The 22,424-nt window shown below is 40.9% G+C and overlaps 1 protein-coding gene and 1 long non-coding RNA gene across 3 annotated transcripts in view; one reads left to right on the top strand and one right to left on the bottom strand.

Annotated features, from left to right (window-relative positions):
* The first annotated feature begins 9,201 nt into the window (after positions 1 to 9,201).
* Positions 9,202 to 21,759, top strand: LOC137212264 (uncharacterized). Of its 2 annotated transcripts, XR_010937422.1 has the most exons (4): positions 9,202 to 10,620; positions 14,009 to 14,120; positions 14,467 to 14,583; positions 15,932 to 21,759. It is a non-coding gene; the product is annotated as an uncharacterized lncRNA (long non-coding RNA). The 2 variants fall into 2 exon arrangements; XR_010937421.1 differs by lacking the exons at positions 9,202 to 10,620; positions 14,467 to 14,583 and having other exon boundaries at positions 12,426 to 14,120.
* Positions 11,648 to 22,424, bottom strand: part of SLC6A4 (solute carrier family 6 member 4) — a 35,590-nt gene continuing 24,813 nt past the window's right edge. Inside the window, exons 12-14 of the mRNA XM_067715451.1 lie at positions 20,926 to 21,026; positions 16,815 to 16,982; positions 11,648 to 12,430 (exon numbers count right to left, since the gene is read on the bottom strand). Of these exons, the coding sequence (XP_067571552.1) occupies positions 12,356 to 12,430; positions 16,815 to 16,982; positions 20,926 to 21,026 (344 nt within the window). The 3' untranslated portion in view covers positions 11,648 to 12,355. The remainder of the gene's footprint in view (positions 12,431 to 16,814; positions 16,983 to 20,925; positions 21,027 to 22,424) is intronic.

Below are 22,424 nucleotides of genomic sequence, written 5' to 3'. Positions count from 1 at the left end.
GGAGTGGGATTGCTGGATCATGTGATAGCTCTGTTACATAATACTTTTATTAACCAAGTTTGACTTAACTCAGGGAGAAACTGCAAATTAAGGATTTCTTCTCTCTCCTTCCCCAGATGTACAGATGTTTTTGCCTCTTTGGCATTCACTCCCCCATTTCTGAGAATAGTGCCTTGATTTTCACTTGGGAAAGTACCCTTCACTACTCTTAGTCCAGTGTTTCAAATGGGGCTGTAAGAGCTCCAGGAAGGTATGTGACTCAAGATAGGCCAATTCTGAGACTTGTCATAACTTAAAGTGATGTTTTCCAGTAGAATTCTGGACTGTGAAGATGAAGTAATTCCAGAGTTACATGGGAAAATGAGTGCCTGACTGCCTGACAGAATAAAGCCCACACAAAAGAAAACAGAAATGAGAGGTGAGAAGGACAAAGATCTGATGATTGCTTTTGAAACTTTGGCTCTAGTAGATCATATTTCGATGTTTAAACCAGTATTTTTCTCTTGGGCCGATTGGATTTGGATTTGTACCAAAAAAGCCCTATTTGACACAAAAAGGTTCCACCTCTGATAAGTCTGTGCCAAAAATCACCAGAATATTCTTAGTAAGCTTTTAAAAATTGTAGGATAACAAACATAAAGAAAAGTCCATATATCATTAGTACATAATTTAATGGATTTACACAGTGAACATACCCAGTTCAAAAAGAGACCATTACCTGCCCCACAGAAGCTCCCCTCAAACCATTTCCCAGCATACTCCCTGCCTTTAACACCATAGATTAATTTTGTATAATATTTATCCATCTACTGTTGATGGCCATTGAGTTATTTCCATTTGGGGGTTATTATGAATAATGCTTCTAGGAACATTCTTACATTTGTCTTCTAGTATGTACATATATATGTTTTGATTGGGTAGGTCCTAGGAATGGAATTGCTGATCCATACGGTAAGTATATGTTCATAATAATAGGTAATGTCAGTTTTCCAAAATAAACTCCAATGTATGAGAGTTACAGTTGCTTCACATTCTTGCTTACACTTGTAATTGTTTCACCTTTATCTTTTTGTCCTTTAATTTGAGCCGTTCTGGTGGGTGTGATGGTATCTCATGGTTTTATTTTGGGGTTCCCTGATGACTTTCATATTTATTAGCATTTTGATACCATTTTTGAAGTATCTGTTTCTTTTGCCTATTGTTTTTTAATTTTATTTATTTATTTTTGGCTGCGCTGGGTCTTTGTTGCTGCGTGTAGGCTTTCTCTAGCTGCGGCGAGTGGGGGCTACTCTTCGTCGTGGTGCGCAGGCTTCTCATTGCAGTGGCTTCTCTTGTTGCAGAGCATGGGCTCTATGCGCGGGCTTCAGTAGTTGTGGCGCACGGACTTAGTTGCTCTGCGGCCTGTGGGATATTCCCAGACCAGGGCTTGAACCCGTGTCCCCTGCATTGGCAGGTGGATTCTTAACCACTGTGCCACCAGGGAAGTCCTGCCTAATTTTTTCTTTTTTTTTTTTGCGGTACACGGGCCTCTCACTGTTGTGGCCTCTCCCGTTGCGGAGCAACAGGCTCCGGGCACGCAGGCTCAGCGGCCATGGCTCACAGGCTTAGCCGGTCCGCGGCATGTAGGATCTTCCCGGACCGGGGCACGAACCCGTGTCCCCTGCATCGGCAGGTGGACTCCCAACCACTGCGCCACCAGGGAAGCCCCTGGCAATAGTTTTTTGACCTGGGTGGTAGTTACTTGGCTGTTCACTCTATCAATTGTAAATGTGTTTTATATATTATTCTGTATGCATAAGATATCTCACAGTAAACATTTTTGTAATTTAAGATTTTTAATATATGAATGGAGGAATGTTGGCCATGCTGGTTAATCTTAGTCATTTCTATAGGAAGAATATGTAGATGTTGATTAGTCAAATGGCTTATGCACAGGGCAGCAGTTCTTTGATAACGAATTATTTGGACCAGTATAAACAAGGGGTTCATTATATTTGTTGCTAGATACTTGTTCTTTTAAATATATGAGGTCTAAAATACTGTACTTAAAAGAAATTATCATGAATTGGTAAACAGCTGTTCCTGTGATTCAGTGTCTTTAATTTTCCTTCTCCCTCCCCTTGTTTACTCCTGTTCCAATCATACCAATTACACAATGCTGTTTCAAGGTAACCGTGCCTTCTCACATACTAATCGCTTTGCCTGGAAAGTCATGTTTCTGCCTAACTCCTTATTTTTAAAACTGAAGTGTGATTGCCTCCAGAAAACCTCTTATAATACCTTTCTTTGTTTCAGCCACACCTCTGTTTCCTTTTAATTCTGTGGGTAATACCATCACAGCATTATGGTATAATGATTGTATGTTAGTTGTTTGAAGGCAAAGATCTGGTCTCAACTTTGTATGCCCAGTACCTACTATAATAGCTGGCATGAGTGAACGTTTAGAAAAGTTTTTACTTCATTGTTTTAACTTCATTTACTTTAATATCTGTTAAGTATTTCTTAAAATTAGAATTTTAAAACAAGGATGAACTTAGAAATCATCTATGACCCCTCGAATTTAAAATGTTTTTAAGATGGTATGACATCAGGTTTAATAGCTGAGATTTGGAAATCTTGGGTCCACCACTTGCTGCATAATCTTGGACAAATTAAGTTCTCTGAACTTTATTTTTTCCTTATTTGTAATATGAGGATAATAAAAGGGTCTCTTTCATAAGACTGATGTGAGGATTGCTTGAAACAATGTATGTAATGCTGTGCCTGACGTTAGCACACAGTAAATACTAGTGTGTATATATATCATATGTATATATATTGTGTGTATATATGTATATTATTACCCATGAGGAGATGGGGCCAGTAAAGTTGAGTGACTTAAATAAGGTTCCTTAGCTTGGTAGTGGATGAGAAAGGACTTGAGCTTGTCTTTTCAATTCTATCTAGTTGCTCTTAACACAGGTGCAGAAAAGTTTTTTTGCTTTTGGTAAAATGTATGACATGAGCCATACTTACTATGGAGGGAAACTAGGCCAGACAAATGACATGAAGTATGCATTATTTTCATGTATTCAGCAAATTGGGGGCTATGTACCAGATGTGCTAGAGTCTTCTTAATTGTGTTAAGAAGACAAAGCCTTAAGAATCAAAGGAATACTAAGCAGGAAAGATTTTGGAAAAAGAGTTTAGAGATACACTTTAATACTGAAGTTTCTGTCTTGGGAGATGCTTTGTCCAAGCTTTGCCCATCCCACTATACTGCTAATCCCATTCCTCTCTCTGCCCCTTAAGAAAAGACTATGGGTTTCTTAGGCTATAATTGTAACAATTAATGAATGTAAACCAGTCCTCTTCCTTTTTCACCATCCCTTCCCTAACAATTCAATCCAAAAGCCATTAAGTGGGGCTGAGCAAGGTAAAGCTATCATGACCCAGAGCTGGGTGTCACTAAAACACAGTGAAGAGCATTGTGAAGGAGCAGCCCAAATGAATGTGAGGGGTAATCCATGCAGAAAGGAGGTCCATTCAGGATATCTGAGCCCAAGTGGTGGAGGGGGAGGCATCTGTGCAGTGGATGGTGATGGTGACTGCCCACCAAGGGATGTCAGCTTGAGCACGGTGAGAAGGGCATTTGTACAGGGACAGTCCCAGTATAAGGTGTCAGAACCTGAATGGGGTAAAAAGGGCTATGTAGGGCTTCCCTGGTGGCGCAGTGGTTGAGAGTCCGCCTGCCGATGTAGGGAACACGGGTTCGTGCCCCGGTCCGGGAGGATCCCATATGCCGTGGAGCGGCTGGGCCCGTGAGCCATGGCCCCTGAGCCTGTGCGTCCGGAGCCTGTGCTCCGCAACGGGAGAGGCCACAACAGTGAGAGGCCCGCATACCGAAAAAAAAAAGGGGGGGGGAGGCTGTGTAGACGGCAGTGACAGCAGCAATGGAATATTGCTTACATTCAGGGATATTGATCAAAAGTAAATATATTTGTTATAATGGGAGCCAGGTTTCTCACTGCCCTAGAAGGAGTTATAAACATGAAGAGAGAAAATGAGAATGAACTTCGTAGTGTTGGTTTGGAACTGGAGTTACTGGTATAAACTCATATAGTTTTCAAGATTGAGAAATAATAATAGATGAAAATGTGTGTTTTTGTGCACACATGTGAGAAGACGGGATCAGTGACACTCCAATGAGCATACCTGGCATCTAGATCTCGGTTTCTAAATACATTCTTCACTAAAAGAAACCAGGACTTCTTGGAGAAATGGCTGTGGCAGAGAAAGTACAAGATGATACTGTAACATCTTACTCCAGAAGGTAAGGAAGTGAGTGTTCCAGGAATGATGGGGACATGTCAAAGGATACCGGAGCCAGCTTGAAAGGATTCTCACTGGCTAAATATGAAACCATTTGAGCATCAAAATGAATAATAATTGATTATAATCCATTGAATAAAATAAGAATCCGTAAAAAATGAAAGTTAGATGAGGCACAACAGTGTATTTGCACAGTCTCAGAGTAAACCCCCTACAAAATATTAATTACAAAAACAAAAGGAATTTTACTTTGTGGAAAGTCTGGCAGATACCACCTTAATGAAGTGATTCAAGTTAATATCACTAGTATGGGGACAAAAATTGAATCATACTCAACCTGATAGAATGTGCTGAGAACACAACATCATTCCTGTGATACTTCTGCCAAAAATGTATATTAGCTTGAATCTAATCATGAGTCAAGTATCAAATCAAATTGAGAGAAACTCTACAGAGTAACTAGCTTGTAATATTCAAGTGTCAAGTTCATGAAACAAGGAAAGTCTGGAAAACTGTTGCAGACTGAGGGAGACAAAAGAGACATGAACGTGTGGTTCTAGACTGGAACGTTTTGGTAAAAGGACGTAATTGAATGGTGTCTGAGATTAGATGACAGTAATGTATCAATGTTACTTTCCTGATTTTGATGGTCCTATTGTGGTTATGTAGGAGATGTCCTTGTTTGTTGGAAACACATCCTTCATGATTTTCCTTTTTGAATTTAGCATCTGTATTTTGGCTTCTATGGATGATGTTTTTTTTTAGTTAAGACATTTTTTTAATTGATTTACAATGTTGTGTTGATTTCTGCTGTACAGCAAAGTGACTCAGTTATATATACATTCTTTTTTTTAAAATTATTTATTTTTGGCTGTGTTGGGTCTTCACTGCTGCATGCAGGCTTTCTCTAGTTGCGGCGGGCGGGGGATACTCTTCGTTGCCGTGCACAGGCTTCTCATTGTGGTGGCTTCTCCTGTTGCGGAGCACCGGGCTCTAGGCTTGTGGGCTTCAGTAGTTGTGGCTCACGGGCTTATTTGTTCTGCAGCATGTGAGATCTTCCCAGACCAGGGCTCGAACCTGTGTCCCCTGCATTGGCAGGCGGATTCTTAACCACTGCACCACCAGGGAAGTCCCTACATTATTTTTTTTTTAATATTTTCCATTATGGTTTATCCCAAGAGATTGGATATCGTTCCCTGTGCTATACAGTAGGACCTTGCTGTTTGTCTATTCTAAATGTAATAGTTTGCATCTACTAACCCCAAACTCCCAGTCCATCCTTCCCCCTCTCCCCTCCCCCTTGGCAACCACAAGTCTGTTCTCTGTGTCTGTGAGTCTGTTTCTGTTTTGTAGATATGTTCATTTGTGCCATATTTTAGATTCCACATGTAAGTGATATCATATGGTATTTGTCTTTCTGACTTATTTCACTTAGTATGATGATCTCTGGCTGCATCTGTTGCTGCAAATGGCATTATTTTTTATGGCTTAGTACTATTCCATTGTATATATGTACCACATCTTCTTTATCCATTCATCTGTCGATGGACATTTGGCTATTTGTAAATAGTGCCGCTATGAACATAGGTGTGCATGTATCTTTTCTAACTATAGTTTTGTCCAGATATATATGCCCAGGAGTGGGATTGCTGGATCATATGGAGGGGATTGCTGGATCATATGGTAGTTCTAGTTTTAGTTTTCTGAGGAACCTCCATACTGTTTTCCATAGTGGCTGCACCAACTTACATTCCCATCAACAGTGTAGGAGGGTTCCCTTTTCTCTACACCCACTCCACCATTTGTTATTTGTAGACTTTTTAATGATGGCCATTCTGACCAGTGTGAAGTGGTACTTCATTGTAGTTTTGATTTGCATTTCTCTAATAATTAGTGTTGTTGAGCACCTTTTCATGTGCCTAGGGCCATCTGTAAGTTTTCTTTGGAGAAATGTCTGTTTAGGTCTTCTGCTGATTTTTCAATTGGGTTGTTTGTTTTGTTGTTTAGTTGTATGAGCTGTTTATATATTTTGGAGATTAAGCCCTTGTCGTCGCATCATTTGCAAATGTTTTCTCCCATTCTGTAGGTTGTCTTTCCGTTTTGTTTATGGTTTCCTTTGCTGTGCAAAAGCTTGTAAGTTTGATTAGGTTCCATTTGTTTATTTTTGTTTTTATTTCTATTGCCTTGGGAGACTGACCTAAGAAAACATTGGCATGATTTATGTCATAGAATGTTTTGCCTATGCTCTCTTTAAGAGTTTTATATGGGTGATGATTTTAAAGAAAGACATGCAAGTAATGTTTGGCCTGCAATCAGAAAACCTAGGTATAAGGCCTGTTCTAGAACTTTCCAGCTGTGTGAACCTGGGCAAATCAACTGACCTCTCTGAGCCTCAGGTTCCTTATCTGCAGAATGGGGGAAGTAACACTGTCACCCATGTCACCCAGAGTTCTGATGATCAAATGAGATGATCTATGTGAAAGCACATTATAAACTGAAGCTCTGCACAAATTGCAAAAATTGTAGTAATTTATTTAGCTTTACTGAAATTTAATATCTCTAACTCTAGGTACTTTTGATGCTAAGTATTTGCAAATCACATCCAGTGATTTTATATTTATTTATTTGGTTCTGTCTGGTCTTAGTTGTGGCAGGCACGCTCCTTTGTTGTGGCAGGCAGGCTCCTTTGTTGTGGCAAGCGGGCTCCTTAGTTGTGGCTCACCGGTGCCTTAGTTGTGACATGCGAACTCTTAGTTGTGGCATGCATGTGGGATCTAGTTCCCAGACCAGGGATCGAACCTGGGCCCTCTGCATTGGGAGCATGGAGTCTTAACCACTGTGCCACCAGGGAAGTCCCACATGCAGTGATGTTTTGGGGGATGTGGAAATGTTTTGACAATATACAGTTAAGATTTTTCTTTTAACCTTAAGAGTTTGGAAAGGTTTTTTTGGTTTTGTTCTGTTTTGTTTTTTAATGAGACAGAATCTATTCATCATGATGTTATGAGTTATTACAGTAATAGTTCACAACAAAAGGCATTTACTGATACCTTAAAATACAGTTTGGAACATTTATGACTAAACTGCATAAATGTATACATGGACATTTCATGCATCTTAAAGAGGGGACTCCTATTTTGTATAAATAAAACAGGTTTAATTCTGTCACTGAAGTTTAAAAATAAACACGTTTCATGTAAAAAATAATGTTTCATGGAAAATTTCATATTATCACTGTTGACAGGTGAATAGTGGAAGAAATTTATTTTTCTTAGCTCTAAATAATATGGAAGAAGAAAGGAAAGATGAGGAAAAAGAAATACCATTTATATAATTCAACTAACTGTATATAATCTACACTTTGAAGCACTTCATTGATATGTTCAACACACAAAGTATCCTGAAAATGTTTTTTGTAAATCAAATCATATTTTAAATGCCACTGGAGAAATAACTGCAAATTCTTATGTAAAGTCCCTAATTTTATCCTTTAAACTTTGCATTTTTCATGTATCAAGTTTTAAGATAAGGTACACTTACCATATTAGAGTTTGAGTAAGAATCAAATTGTTTTTTTAAAAAAAAAACAGCAGATGTTCTTATTTATTTATGGAAATTTAGGTATTTTAGCATAGAGATGGGCTAGCTGCTCCTTCCTAAATATTTGTTGTTTGGACTGTCAGTGTTTACAAATTGTTAGAAATAAATTATCTACTATAATTGTAGTCTTCAGTTGTAGAACTGAAGTCTTCAGTTCTACAAAATGACTGAAATCATTTTTTCTCTCTCCTAAATGATAAGGTTCTTCTTAGTTCAGCAGACATAAAACTTTCTTCTGATGACATGCCCCACCAATGCACACTGGTTCCAAATTAGATTTGGCCAATGAAATAATCTCTTTTTGATAACTTAAGGGAAAAACTTGCATTGGTGGCAGAGCAATTTGGTGTGAATTTTATGATGTGTTGGTAAGAGAAATACAACCTGAAATTCCAATTGAAATATACTGTGAATTATTTCCAAAAAATAAAGACTTCTCCTGAAAAGATGATTTGTTTTGAAACACCTAATGTAGAAACAGTACTGAATGAATTATAACTGTATGTAACAAAAGGAAAGACATATTTAAGATTCCATCTTTTCCATTGTGGTAAATGCCTACTAAACAATTGAGAGGGGCATTATTTCATTCTAGGAGAGGAAATAAAACTTAAGCTCACCTTCCTTTAGAAAATTCCAGATCCCAAGAAAAGTAGAGAAATTAGCTAGGTTTGTTTCTGCCTCTAAATGTAGTTATCTGAACTTTAAAATATTGTCCTATCATTGAAATTTAGAGACAGTTAAGCAATGAGGGGAAGAGGTGATACTATAAAAAGTAAGAAAAAAAGATTTAGAGCTTTTAAAATAGTCCTTCCATGGAACTGAACATGACAAATTTTAATAAATATCAGACTTATCTCTGATATTGAAGAAAAGAATTCAGAATGTTTCAAGTGGACCAGGAAAGCTTTCCACAGTGTAAGAATATTCCCTGTCTTAATGGGTTTCTTTCCATATTTGGATTTATAAATTTCAGTCTCTAACATACTTCTCAAGCAAGCATTTTCTAAGTTCCCCTTCCTAATTTAGAGCCTTTTGTGTAACTCTCCTTGCGTTTTTAAATAATGATGACTTTAAAGTATACAACTTCTGGGCTTCCCTGGTGGCACAGTTGTTGAGAGTCCGCCTGCCGATGCAGGGGACACGGGTTCGTGCCCCGGTCCAGGAAGATCCCACATGCCGCGGAGTGGCTGGGCCCGTGAGCCATGGCCACTGAGCCTGCACGTCCGGAGCCTGTGCTCCGCAACGGGAGAGGCCACAACAGTGAGAGGCCTACGTACCGCAAAAAAAAAAAAAAAAAAGTATACAACTTCTTCCACTTAGCATAGGACTATTTTGCTTTTATTGCTTTATGGGGATGACAGGTTGTAGTATAGTCTCTCTGAGGAATCTGCTATTTCACTTCCCCATCCATCTCTGACAATAAAAGAAAAAAGGGAGGGTAGAAAATGCCTTCTGAATACTGCCTTATTTAATGATATCTTAAGCACCAGATGTTGATTTATGAGCAAAGAGACATGCTATGAAAGGAACCAGGTGTGGATTGTACCACTGGGTAGCTAAGCATTGTCTAAAATGTGTAAGAACAGCACAGTTAAGCCACTGCATTCCATGGTTTTAAGCTTTGCTTGACAGTGACCTCCAAATCAGTTATACAACAGATACAATGTATCAGGTCAGCCTTTCCTAATTATCAAAAGAATATGGTTCTAATTCTAGGAGAATAATCTCCCTTTTAAGGGGTCAGGGTGGGGTGGGTGAATTAAATGGAAATTCATACTTACACTTAAATATTGAGGTTGGTGGCACCAAATTAACAAGTTTCCTAAAAAGCAGGGACGATGAGAGAGTGACTCATCTCAAGAATAACTTTTTGCCTTAATTTGAGATTCATTATTTGGTTTGATTGTGATTGTTTGATTTTGGAGCTAATACATTGACTTTGGGTTTGTTGGGGTCTTTGCATTCATCTCTACATGGGGCAGCCAGGGCAATGAATTTAGGTTACAAGTCATATGCATTCCACACAACAAATGGAATAAGTTTTAAATGGGTTGCAAGTTTTTTGGAATAAAGATGAATTCTTTGGACTCCATTACATGTCAACATATAGGAACAACCTCAATCAACTGAACTGCCTCCATGCCTTTGCTTGTGTCTTGCCTATTTCTCAGGTATTTCTCACTAATAAAATCACAGAAAAAAAATTAACTTCAGTACTTAACTTTACAATTCATTCCATTTTTAGTTTTTACTTTTATGTAAATGCTACATTAGATGTAAAAGGTCTTTAAAAGATTATTTTAAAGTCCATTTACCAACTCAAGTTTTCCTTAAAAAAAAATCCATGGTATAGTATTGATAAATAGGGGTCAAGTAAATGCAAACTATGCTGAGGAGAGATGTTGAATTTTTTCCTGTCTAGTGACATTTGAAAACTTTTCAAAACACCTGTATAACACCTGGCTTGACAAAACTTTGTTTGAAAAAGTGCTTTTTAAAAAATGATATCTTTGGAAAATGCATAAGTGTGTGTGGGATGGGGAGAATACATATCTGAATATATTTATAAAGCAAGTTCTTAAATTTGCAAAGCTGTTTACTACTGAATATGCTGCCACTTATATAACCTCTCTCCTTTCAGCATGCTAGAAAGCAAAGAGAAGACATGAGGTAGCAGGAAGGAATGAAAGAGTGAAGATAATGAAGGTAGGTCAGTTAAGAGTCATTTTTAAATCCCCCTCTCTTTTCCTCTAATATTTTGGGAAACTTCTCAGCAGCTAACATCTATGAGGAAAATATTCTGCTAGGAAAAGCAAAGAATCAGCAATAGAAGAATGTAGGGGGAATACAGGAAGATGGCCAGGGAATATTGTTGGGGAAAGGAAGCCAAGGGAGGAAGCTCTATAATTGGATTAAACTAGGCTTCTGCTATATAGATCTTTCTATAAGGTTAGGATTAAGTTAGATTTATATAGAGGACTGATGTGATATGGGGCCAGATCATTGAGTCCTTTTATCATTGACTAGGCTTTACTCCCTTTAAGATTTTGGTAAGGAAATCTCACACTACTAGGTAAAATTTGCTTCTCTACCTATGCATCTGAGAGTCCCAAGCCACTGAAGGTCAAATATACTTGATCTGTATTAAGGGTTTTATGTGGCATGTAAGGTTATTCACTTAACTGACCCTTTTCCAATCAGGCTTACTTAGACTCAGTCTTGAAAATTATCTGGAGGGCTCAGTATCCTGGTAGCCAACCAGGAAGGGTCAAGGGGTTGGGAGGAGGTTCATTTAAGGCTAACCCAGATTCTCCAATTACTTTTGGGTTGAGGATGACCTTGGTTTAGGTCAGGGTACCAGAGCTCTACACTCTGTGAAAATTTGATTTATCCACTCTTCACAAAGCCAAGTAACCTTAATGGTTAAACTGAGTCACTTGAAGTAGAGCTTAAACCAGATAGTCAACTGAACACTGAAGATGCATTTATCAATATTCATCTTCAAAGTAGTTCATAGCCAAGCCACAGTGACTAATGAAATAGGCCAGATTTGCCTGTGGAACATTATCCTGAATGTTTAGCAGAGAGAGACAAGAAGATGGCAGTGAAGTGCAAGAAATACTAAAGCATGGCCCATAAAGGAAGATGTATGGGCTAAAGTTCATTGGAAAAGGAGTGGGTGGCAGAGTGTGTTGTAGTAATTATACCCTTCAAATAATAACATACATACAAATTTCAGTAGGTGGAATTTGTTAATGTAAGAAAAACTAGAGGAAATTCATAAAGTTTGTAATGGGCCCAAAGTATTAGAATGGAGATAGGGATACACTGGAACAACAGTATACACAAACACACATGCTCACATGTACACATTATTTTTCAGCTTAGCTTCTTACATCTTCCTCTCCTGACTCCAGAGCAGTACACAGGTTACAGGGTTCTAGTAGATTCCAGCTATAGTAGAATTCTATGCTACTCAGGAAATATATGGCTAGCAAGACAGTATCCCTGTTTTCTTCTAAATGGTTTATGCATTCATGAACAGTGAAACCTTTGGAAGCAAACGATGTTAAATACTGATGATCGTAACAAGGAATGATACAGGAGACTTTCACAGACTTGATCCTAAACCTAATCCTAACTGACGACATTGTGGTTTTCATCACCTCCATACACACCCTCCCACATCCAACGCAGTCCACTTCAGCTGCATCACAGAGTCTAACATGATAACATGTCTGGGAGATTTCACAGCAATAAGTGGCTGGAGGCCATAAGAGTCTGGGCACCATAGTCTTTTGGGACTGTGTCTCTATGAAGAAGGCCCTTCCATCGGCAGGCTTAGCTGGCAGCTCATTGACTTAGAGGGGGAAGGCGAGGTGTGACTTGTCAGAACTGGAGGAAGAGCTTGTTGGGAAGCCATTTTCCTTTCATTGATGTTTTACACAGCGTTCAAGTGGATATCCCCACAGGGAATTTCTGTCGGTGTTTCTGGAGTGATACCTTTAATAAGACGCTGTTAGGAAGAAAACATGATGTTATAAATATTCTTATAATTTAACAGTTTAAAATTTTTTTCAATATTAATACAAAGGTTAAGTAGCATTTAAATGGCATTTAATAGTAAATTGGAATAGTCTTACTGACTTTCCTTAAGAAAGGAATCTGCAATTTATTTGTTCTCAAATATGGGTAAAAATGGCATATTCAGGAACTATATAAGCATCTGTAAACTAATTAAGAAAGTCATCATAACACTAATGGGAGAAATGATGGACCTTCAATAGAACCTCTGCTGGCCTGTAACATGCCTTTGATGGCCTGGGAAAGGGCATCCTTTTCTCTTGTCAGAGGAGGCTTCATGTGGCCCACAGGGCTTGGGAAGCAAAGTGAGCTCTGGATTCTGGCTCCCCCCACCTCAGCCATGCTCCTTGTGCCTGCATACATGCTACAGGCACAGTGCACAGTGTCATCAGCTACTGTAACAGCCAGGATGTTACTGATTTAATGAATTTACCTGTTAAGGAGCACTGGTTAGTTCATACAAGGGTGCAAATTATTACATAATTAAATTTTAAAAGATGTGCCCATTTAAATCATCATTCGTAAAGCAATCTCATGTTGATGTAGTACTTAGCACAGGGAAAAGGCTGAGAATTTTTACTTTAGAAACAGCTGAGGTACACAGAAGCTTTGGGACAGATCTGAAATATGCTTGGGCTTGGGTATGAAATATACAGCCTGCCTTGCAAAACTTAGCATCAGTGACACGAAGCAGCTCAGGGATGTGGGGAGCACTGCAGAAGCGTAGAAGAAAATCTTTGTTAAGTAAGTTGCTCAGTAAACTCTTTGATGCCAAAAGTCTGTACATATGGTGAGCAAGGCAAAATTGGATCTGAAAGCATATTTTGATTTATTGATTTTAGGTGAAGCTCTGCTACTTGTCCTTTTTATTTTGGATTGAAGAAGTATGTAGTCCCCTTCAGTTTTTTTTATTTCCTGGTTCTGGGGGTTGATTCTTCTTTAGGGAGCAGGGCCTATGGAATTTTAAAAGTTCCCATTCTCATAGGTAATGAAGTTCACAAAATTGTACATGTTGTGTTTCTAATGACCTTAATATTTCAAGAACTAAAATCTCACACTGGAAATCCATTTAAAAACGAGTTGCTGCAGTGCTCATCAACTACCTGGACATGTCAAGTCATAGAAAGCAAAATTTCACAAACCGTCCTTTCCCACAGATGAATCTGTAACCCATAATTGATTAAGGAGAATTAGGCCTTGCTAATTGGGAACTGGACACATCACTGTAACTAGGGTGGAGGCAAGACCCACAGTAAACAACACTGTAAAGTAGAACATTTGGCTTTTGTGCCCTAGCCCCCACCTGCCCATTCTCCTGCCCTTCTGGCTGCTGATCTCCCCAAATGCCAGGTCCACCTTCGTCTTCCATATTTCAGCAGCATTCCAGTTGCCACGTTACTATCGCTCTCAAAATTTGCCAGTCCCTGGCCTTCTGCAAGGCAATCATCTAAGCAATGGATCACTGTTGCCATCTTCATGAATGCTTACTTATTAGGGACCATCTTCCCAGTGTCTTTGTGCAGGTTACTAGGGGCTTCTGGGGGCAGTGACCTAATCCAGTTGATGACTCCAACCTTGAGACTTCCAGGTTGCAGATGCACATGATAGCCTCCAAATTACAGGTGAGTAAGTGGTGGCTCACTCCACAAACTGTAGCCTTGTATATGGCTAGGGCCCAGAAGAGTTAAGAAATTTACTTATTTTCTTTTTAACCATACCAAAATTTTATATGAGTTCTCCCTCCCTCATAGATAGAATGTTCAAGACCATCAAGTCTGGTATTCACAAAAAATTTTAGTCCCTTGGGGTGCTTGGCAAAAACATGGCATGCTTTATTCTTATCAGAAATTAAGCATGCACATAGGCGTGTTAAGGCTTTTGAGAAATCCTGTAGTAAAGAGACCTATTTACCTTGCCTTAATCCAGCATTCTCCAAAATTATTTGACCACGTAACCTTTTTCCCCCAGCAGTAACACTTACTCATATCCCGTGGAACTACTACTACTCCTTAAAACATACTTTGGAAATGTTAATCCAATTCAATGAGCACATTTTAAAGATGAAGAAACTAAGGCCCAGAGCAGGTAAATGACTTGCCATAGTCTTTTCCCTCCTAGTCCCCCTTGACCAGCTATATCATGATGCTTCCTGGTAACCCACTGTTTCCCATCTGGTGGCCTATGACAAACATGGCCCTGCAATCGGCCTTACCTCTACTACTAATGGATCTGAGCTCTGTTAATTATACACCGTTGGGTGGCATTTCCTTGTGGCTAACGGGGAATTTGCAAGAAAGATGGTCAAGACTTGAGGTACAGTCTGTGACCAAAGAATACTGAAATTTATTAACCTAACTAGAGTTCCCACCCCTGACCTTGGACTCTGGGTTTGAGTCAGCTGGGCCAGTGGACTATCATGACTGCCATAAAGGACAACCTGAAGGAGCAAGTACAATGACTCTTGTCTGAGCGTGTATTTCAGGCAACACCAGAGTCCAAGCCCCTTTGGGAGGGATGAGGTTGTGATAGGACTGTTTTGGGTGTAGAAAATTAGTAACTCCTGGCAGAGTTACTAATTCTGTTCACCTAGAATTCAGTTTTTCTGTTTGGAAAAAGAAGCAATCTCAGTTCTTAGAAAAGAGATGATGTTTAATGGCCTCACGTTCTCTTGCTTCGTGTTTCTTGTGAAATGTTTTAGGAAGATGAGTATGATGATCTGATATTTAAGTTTTGCTTCTAAGAGTCCGTAGACTAGCCCACCTATGCTCTCAGGTCATTATAGAGCACAGGTCCCTCTAGCTCTCCCCCAAATACCACTCTTCACCTTTGAGCTTGTCTCCTACAAAAGCACCCACCCACAGACTTCTAAGTGGCCGCTCCTTCAGGCTCTACTGCCACAGTAACCTTACTATGGCAAGAAACACAACCAAACAAGTAATGACCCAAGCATTTTCGATTCTGGTAACATTGCTAGGAATCCTGGCAGCCTGAACACTAACTCTTGTCAGTACAGGATGAAAAGTGGCAACTCATCTCTCCCTAACCTCTAGAGCCAATTTCTACATTAGCAAACTATTAGTACCCTGAGGACACAAAAGAGAAGCTGCACCTAAACATGAAAGAGCATTGGACCAAAAACCAGAAGACTTGGATTCTGAGCCTCCCTGTACTGTGTATCCCTGGACAAGTCACTGAAATAAGGAAACTATGAGCAGCATTATTCCCAGACTCAGTATCTTTGTCTGCTAATGATACCTGCCCATCCACCTCACAAAGTATTTTGATAATAAAATAAAATAGTCTACATGAAGATGCTTTAAAATACATACAATCTTATACAAATTGTAAGATTCTGTTATTGAAATTTTTACAGCACATTATTCATTTACTGACATGAATCTTGCTAAAATGGCAACTTTTTTTTTCATTCCAGTGACTTGAACTAAAACTACGATATTGTTGCAACACCCTTATTTAGTGATTTTCAAAACAGCCCTTGTAGGGCTTCCCTGGTGGCGCGGTGGTTAAGAATCCGCCTGCCAATGCAGGGGATGTGGGTTCGAGCCCTGGTCTGGGAAGATCCCACATGCCGTGGAGCAACTAAGCCTGTGTGCCACGACTACTGAGCCTGCGCTCTGGAGGCCGCGAGCCACAACTACTGAAGCCTGTGCTCTAGAGCCTGTGCTCCGCAACAAGAGAAGCCAACGCAGCGGGAGGCCCACGCGCCACAACGAAGAGTAAGTAGCCCCCACTCGCTGCAACTAGAGAGAGCCCCCGTGCAGCAACCAAGACCCAACGCAGCCAAATAAATAAATAAATTTTTTTAAAAAAAGCCCTTGTCACACTGCTGTTAGAAAATGACCACAGACATTTTCCATCATAATCTTCACTTAAACCAAGTGGATTTAATTTAAATCCACTTAAATCAAATTTGCGTTATTGCTCCAGACACCACTGATCTGATGTGCATGCCCAATGCCATGCAGGAGGCAAAGCAGTTTTCTGATATGTTTAGAATGCTATACACCAAGCTGTGTGCTACGGTGCATCCACCTGGCCAGCTCACTCTTTCGCCTTTGTACTTGTGGCTTATGGGAGATGCCTTAAGGTGATAGTGGCAGCTATTAGAGGCTACACGACGGTATAGTTATATAATTATATAAGACTAAGAGCCTCCTGATGAATTCTTGTGGTGGACTTAACATCCTTTGAATAGAGCATAAGAAGAGAACCCTTTTCTCCCCAAACAGTTACCAATCTGAACACACACACACATACACACACACACACACACACACACACACACTAGCACATACCTCCTTAAGTGTCCCTGGAGTGATGATCAGCCGATAAGTTATATACATCGGGATGCAGATGAAAGATGAGGTTCCTATGCAGTAACCCAGGATGATGCTCCACTGAGGATAATTATACTGAAAAAGTCGTAGCTGTGGTGGGCTCATCAAAAAACTGCAAATGATGAACTAAAACAGAAATTCCAAGAAACATTAAAATTTTTTCACGCTATCCACACAGAGACAGTCCATGTACCACAAACATTGAACACTAAAGCTAAGACACTTTCATGAAATTGCCTAAGTGTGATATATCCTAGATTGAACTCTGACACAAAGAAGTCACTAATTTCTGTGCCTCAGCTGCCAACAATGAAGCGGTTAGGGGCTTATCCTGATTTTCCTCCCTACCCCCACCTCAGCCCCTACAGTGGGGATGCCAAGGCCTCAGAAGGTTATTTAGGGAGGTTACAGCGCCCCTTTCAGGGCAAAGGAGAAGAGACGCATCCATCAGGAGTGGTTCAGGCCCGATTTGTGAGACAGTGGAGGAATAAACTGGGAGACCTCTCCATAGCTCCTGCCAGTCCTAGGGCTTCATATTTCTTTCTGTTTTGTTTTCATTTCCTCCTGCGTTTCTCTGCGGTGATTGTTTTTGGTAAGATGGAAGGTACCTAGGTCCAGGAGACGTAATAAGGTTCTCAAGACCTGGAGAAGACTCAGGCTCCTAGGTAAGTTCTCCTTCTCCCCCCTTTCCTTGCATTAACCCAGGCTAAGAACTGGGATTTCAACAAGGATGGCTCTGCCGTGAGGCATCTTGATAATAAATGACTGCCTGCCACAGGCCCTTGTAATGAAAAGAATAATGGAAGGAAAAAGCAGCTCAATACACTTTTGATGTGAAAATTCAGTGAAGATTCCGACCAAGAAAAATTCCATGGTGTGCTCCCAGTACTCGGTTTATGAGTTTTCTTATTTCAGTTTGGTTTCCAGAGACAGCGTAAATACCAGTTTTTGCCTAGTAACCGCTGTGCTGAAATCGTTATTGCTCTTGATTTAATTTTATCTTATTATTTCATAGTCATAAAGAAGACAGTAATGTAAATTATTTGTGGGCTTAAACATCTATTTATATCTTTTTTTTCTTTCTCTTCACATAATAAAATGGGAAATTGTTAAACACACATTCATCTTCAGAACAGTGTTATCCTAAGTCCAGGAGGAAGCTTTCAAAACAGGAGCCCAGCCAATCGCAAACCTTTCTCTGGACAGACTCTCCTCAGCCCCAGACCCGGCTACTGAGAAAGGTAATTTTGAAACAGGGAAAGGTGGGGTCTGGTTAGGAGCCATCCCTGCTGTAACTCGTCTCATCTTGATGTCAGGTGTGTGAAACCTAATGCAGTTCAGGGAGGCCTCAAGCTCTCACTGTGGCCACTAAGTATTGCTCCAGACACCTCCTCACACATCCCCACCTCCTCTTGCTCATATACGTTATTTTTCTTTTTTATAACTTGGCTTCAGTGAAAAAGAATACTTTTAGTAAGCTACTTGTTGTTTACCTAAAGCCCAAAGCAGGGGATCTGTTAAGTAAACCCAGAAGTGAAGACAGATTTGCCTCCTCTTAATTGGGCCCTGGAGCACTTACCTTTAGAGGAAGTGAGTAGAGTGAACTTCACAGGAATTATGTCATGTCCCTGAACCCAGATCTGTACCTGGGTTTTGCTGGGCACGGAAACTCATTGGCTGTACACCAGGAGTTCACCCAGTTTGCCAGACAACCACAGAAATGAAAATACTAAAAGCCTGGGGCCAGGACTAGGGTAAGGCATATGAGATATTCACCTTGGGCACAACATTTAAGAGGATGTCAGAATTTCAGTAATCAAGAAATAATAATAATATAATATTTTAGTGCAATACTTTAAAAAGACAAGCTCTGACAGGGCCAGATTAGGGCAAGGTGAGTGAAGTGAGACATGCAAGTATATGGTTGGATCCCGTATTTATTTAAAACGTTGGTATTTTGTTCATCAGGGATTTTTTTTGCATTAATTTTGATTTTTAAAAACTACTGCATAAAAATAGTATTTATCGGGACTTCCCTGGTAGTCCAGTGGTTAAGACTCCATGCTTCCACTGCAGGGAGCAAGGGTTCAGTCCCTGGTTGGGGAACTAAGATCCCACAAGCTGCGCGATGCAGCCAAAAAAAAAAAGTAGTATTTATCTTGACCACTGAGTTTTTTGGCACCCCCGGAAATTTTACATCCAGGATGAGTGCCTTGCTTGCCTTTCCTGAGTCTCAGCCCTGAACATCACTCCCTCCCTGTGTGGAGAATATGAAAGTAGACAAACAAACAAACATGGCTTCTTCCCTCAGGGAACTAATCCAATATCTCTCCTTCCTTTGAAAAACAAATGAAAAGATGTAAGTAGATTATCAAGAAGCACTGGTAACAATATAATAACCCATTTATGTCAGGACTTCTGCTTCTACTAATGGCAGATTAGTGATCCAGACCAACCCTCTCACTGAAAACAACTAAAATTTCTGGATTTAAAAATACATTGTTTTAAATTTACCAAAAAAGCAACAGCAAGCTGACAAGGTAATAAGGAACTACCAGGCCAAGATCTAGAGGAACACGAGCCCACAGCACACACCAGAGCCCCCAGGCCCTGAGAGTATCTGCTGCTTGGGGCAAAGGTTGGCTTTGGTTCTGGAAACCTCCAGGGTCCAGGGGAATGGAAGTCAAGGAGGGATTCTGGGGTGGAGAGAGACACGTGCAGCATTATGGAGGCAAGAATGAGCACGCTGTCCATCTTATAGGTTAACATCGAGATGTGCAGGTACAGAAAAGCACAAAAAATAAAGCACCACCCCGAGGGCTTCCCTGGTGGCGCAGTGGTTGAGAGTCCACCTGCCGATGCAGGAGACGCGGGTTCGTGCCCCGGTCTGGGAAGATCCCACATGCCACGGAGCAGCTGGGCCCGTGAGCCATGGCCGCTGAGCCTGCGCGTCCGGAGCCTGTGCTCCGTCCGCAACGGGAGAGGCCACAACAGTGAGAGGCCCGCGTACCGCAAAAAAAAAAAAAAGAACTACCCCGAGAAAGTCAAAATAGAATGCAAAAAGGGTTGTTTTGAAAGAAGGGGAAGGCACAGATGCATACATGTCCTATGATGAAATGGATGGTCCAGATATCCTAATAAGCAGGAGCTGGACTGAAGGAACAGTCTCTGGCTCTAAAAGACCAAAAAGCTCCCCCCACCCCAAATCAAGTTACAGATAAATGAAAGAACTGAGAGTAATCCCTGCTGATGTGCACGGAGTCACTTTACCCCAGGCTACCTCAGAGTGCACTTGGGATGTTAGCATGGTGCTTATCCATCTTTGGGCAAACATCTCCTTCAGACGGGTACCAGGAGGGACGTGGGGGCACACGCAGCAAGGCTGGAGTCAGCACTGAACACGTCCTGGCAAACAGGCAACCCTTGGAGCTGAGCTCTCTCATTCTACAATGAATGGATTCTACTTTTGACTTAGATCTACACCTGAGAAACCTGGTGGGGGGTGGGGGTGGTCTTTAAGAAAATGAATACAGAATTACTAGGACCCTTGTTAGGTCCTTCATGAGCAGCACAGTAAATACTTCCCCGGCCTTGAATAGTTCTTGTCATGTGACCTTGGACCCTAAACCTCAATTTCTCTGAAACTGTGAAATGGGGAACTAGAACTCTACTTCATAGAATTGTTGTGAGAGTTGAAACAGCAATGGGTGTTAAGTTTAGTGTAAAGTCTGGCCTGGCACTCACTACTCAGTGAACATTATGTGTCATTATCACAGAGCAGGGGAGGGATGAAATAATGTGACAGAAACCGGAAGAGTGGTTAACTATGGGGGGCACGTGACTGGGAGGGGACACAAGAGGGGCTTGTGAAGTATTGGTCATGTGTTTCTTGGTATGGTTTTAGCTACAAAATGGTGCTCAATTTATAGAATTTCACTGAGATGTACACTTGTGATTTGCACACTTTTCTGTATATATATGTTACACTTCGATAAAACTTATTTTTTTATGAGTGTTTGAGGGTGAATCTTTCTCCAGGGCAAGAAGGAGAAGGGAAATGACAACTCACCAGGAGAAACAGAGGGCTGATGGCTACCCAGCAGATCCTCCAAAACCATCCAGGGCTGAAGCCAAGCATTTCCTTCACGTCACTGCAGAACTGATTGATGCCTAAAATCATCCAAAAGAGAACGAGATTGACTGACCAAGAGAGGAGCTAGACTGTCCTCCTATCCCTTGACTCTCAGAGAGAGTAACAGCTCAGGAGTTTCTCCAAAGGAGGGGCTTGGGGTCACCAGTCTGGTCTGAAAGTGAGATGGGGGACTTGTCACAAAAATGCACGTTACAGTAAGCAAAGCTCTTTCTACACAGAGTGGGAGGATTGGTGGACATCTGGGGAGGGACCTAAAGCCCCCTCTTGGTGCCCACACTGCCTTTCTAGGATTTCAGCATATATCTGATTTTATCGTTACTGTAGAAAAGGAAGTGGAATTTTGTCTAAAAATGGTGAAGCCACTTGACAGAGACTGACTCTAACCATATGCTGGAAACTTTGAAGAGAAAATTTTAACCACACTGTTGCACATTCATATGTCAGATCAAGATCAAGGTTCTTCTTAACTGGCATGGAAGTGAGGACTGGGGGAGAAATCGACAAGGGGAAGCAAGGGTGCTCTGCAGTTGCTTCCCTTAAAGTGCCCAGCAGGTCTGTAACATCACACACCTTGCACTTGGTCCTCCGAAGTGCTGAGGAGGTGGGGAGGACTTCTTTCAAAAAAAAAAAAAGGGGGGCTTACATGCAACTCAAAATGTGGGCCCCCCCTTCTTTATATTATGTGTAATGACACACATGCTAAAGCTGTTCTGCTATCATAGAAACTAGGAAAATATTTTCAGAATGAAATCACATCTTGATTTTAAAGATGAAGAAAGGCATCTCTGAACTTGGTTTTCTTCATTTCCATTGCCTGTGCCCTCCTCATCCTCGCCCAGGGGCTCTTGGGATCCCTGCCCATGAACCTGTGTCAGCTCTCTCTCCGCTCCTGGTGGTTTCACCCTTATCAGATTCCATCCCACGATTGGGGGGCCGGGGGTGGGGGCGGTGTAAATTGGAGGCTTTACCAAGACAGATAATCCAAACAAGAACATTCTTGCCTCTTCCCTAGAAGATAAGCTCCTAAACTCTGTCTCAGGGCTCTGGAGGGAGTGCTCGTTTGTGAAATTTAAAGTGGGGCCACTCTATGTAACAGCAGAATATTGTACACTCTGCAAATGCATTCACTGTGCACTAGTTCTTTGTTGTCTGTCCAATTCTTAGAGCCTGTCAGGATCGTAAGCAACCACTGTGGATGAGCTATAGGGAACCACTTCAGCCCTGTCTCCACTGGGTAAACATATAAACTCAGAAGAAAAAATCATCCTCCCAGGAGTGCAGGCAGTCTGTTGCACAGAGTGTGAAGGAAGTGATGACCTGTTTTTGAAGAAGGGATGCAGCAGGTGACGTCTTGTACACTGGCCTGCTTTTCCCTGACGACATCGGCCCTTCTGTATTCTGGTGGCTATATGGGC

This window comes from Pseudorca crassidens, chromosome 19 (assembly GCF_039906515.1).
Source record: "Pseudorca crassidens isolate mPseCra1 chromosome 19, mPseCra1.hap1, whole genome shotgun sequence".
NCBI classification, from domain to species: Eukaryota; Metazoa; Chordata; class Mammalia; order Artiodactyla; family Delphinidae; genus Pseudorca; species Pseudorca crassidens.
The sequence above is the reverse complement of the archived record's forward strand: the minus strand, read 5'-3'. Positions and strand labels throughout refer to the sequence as shown.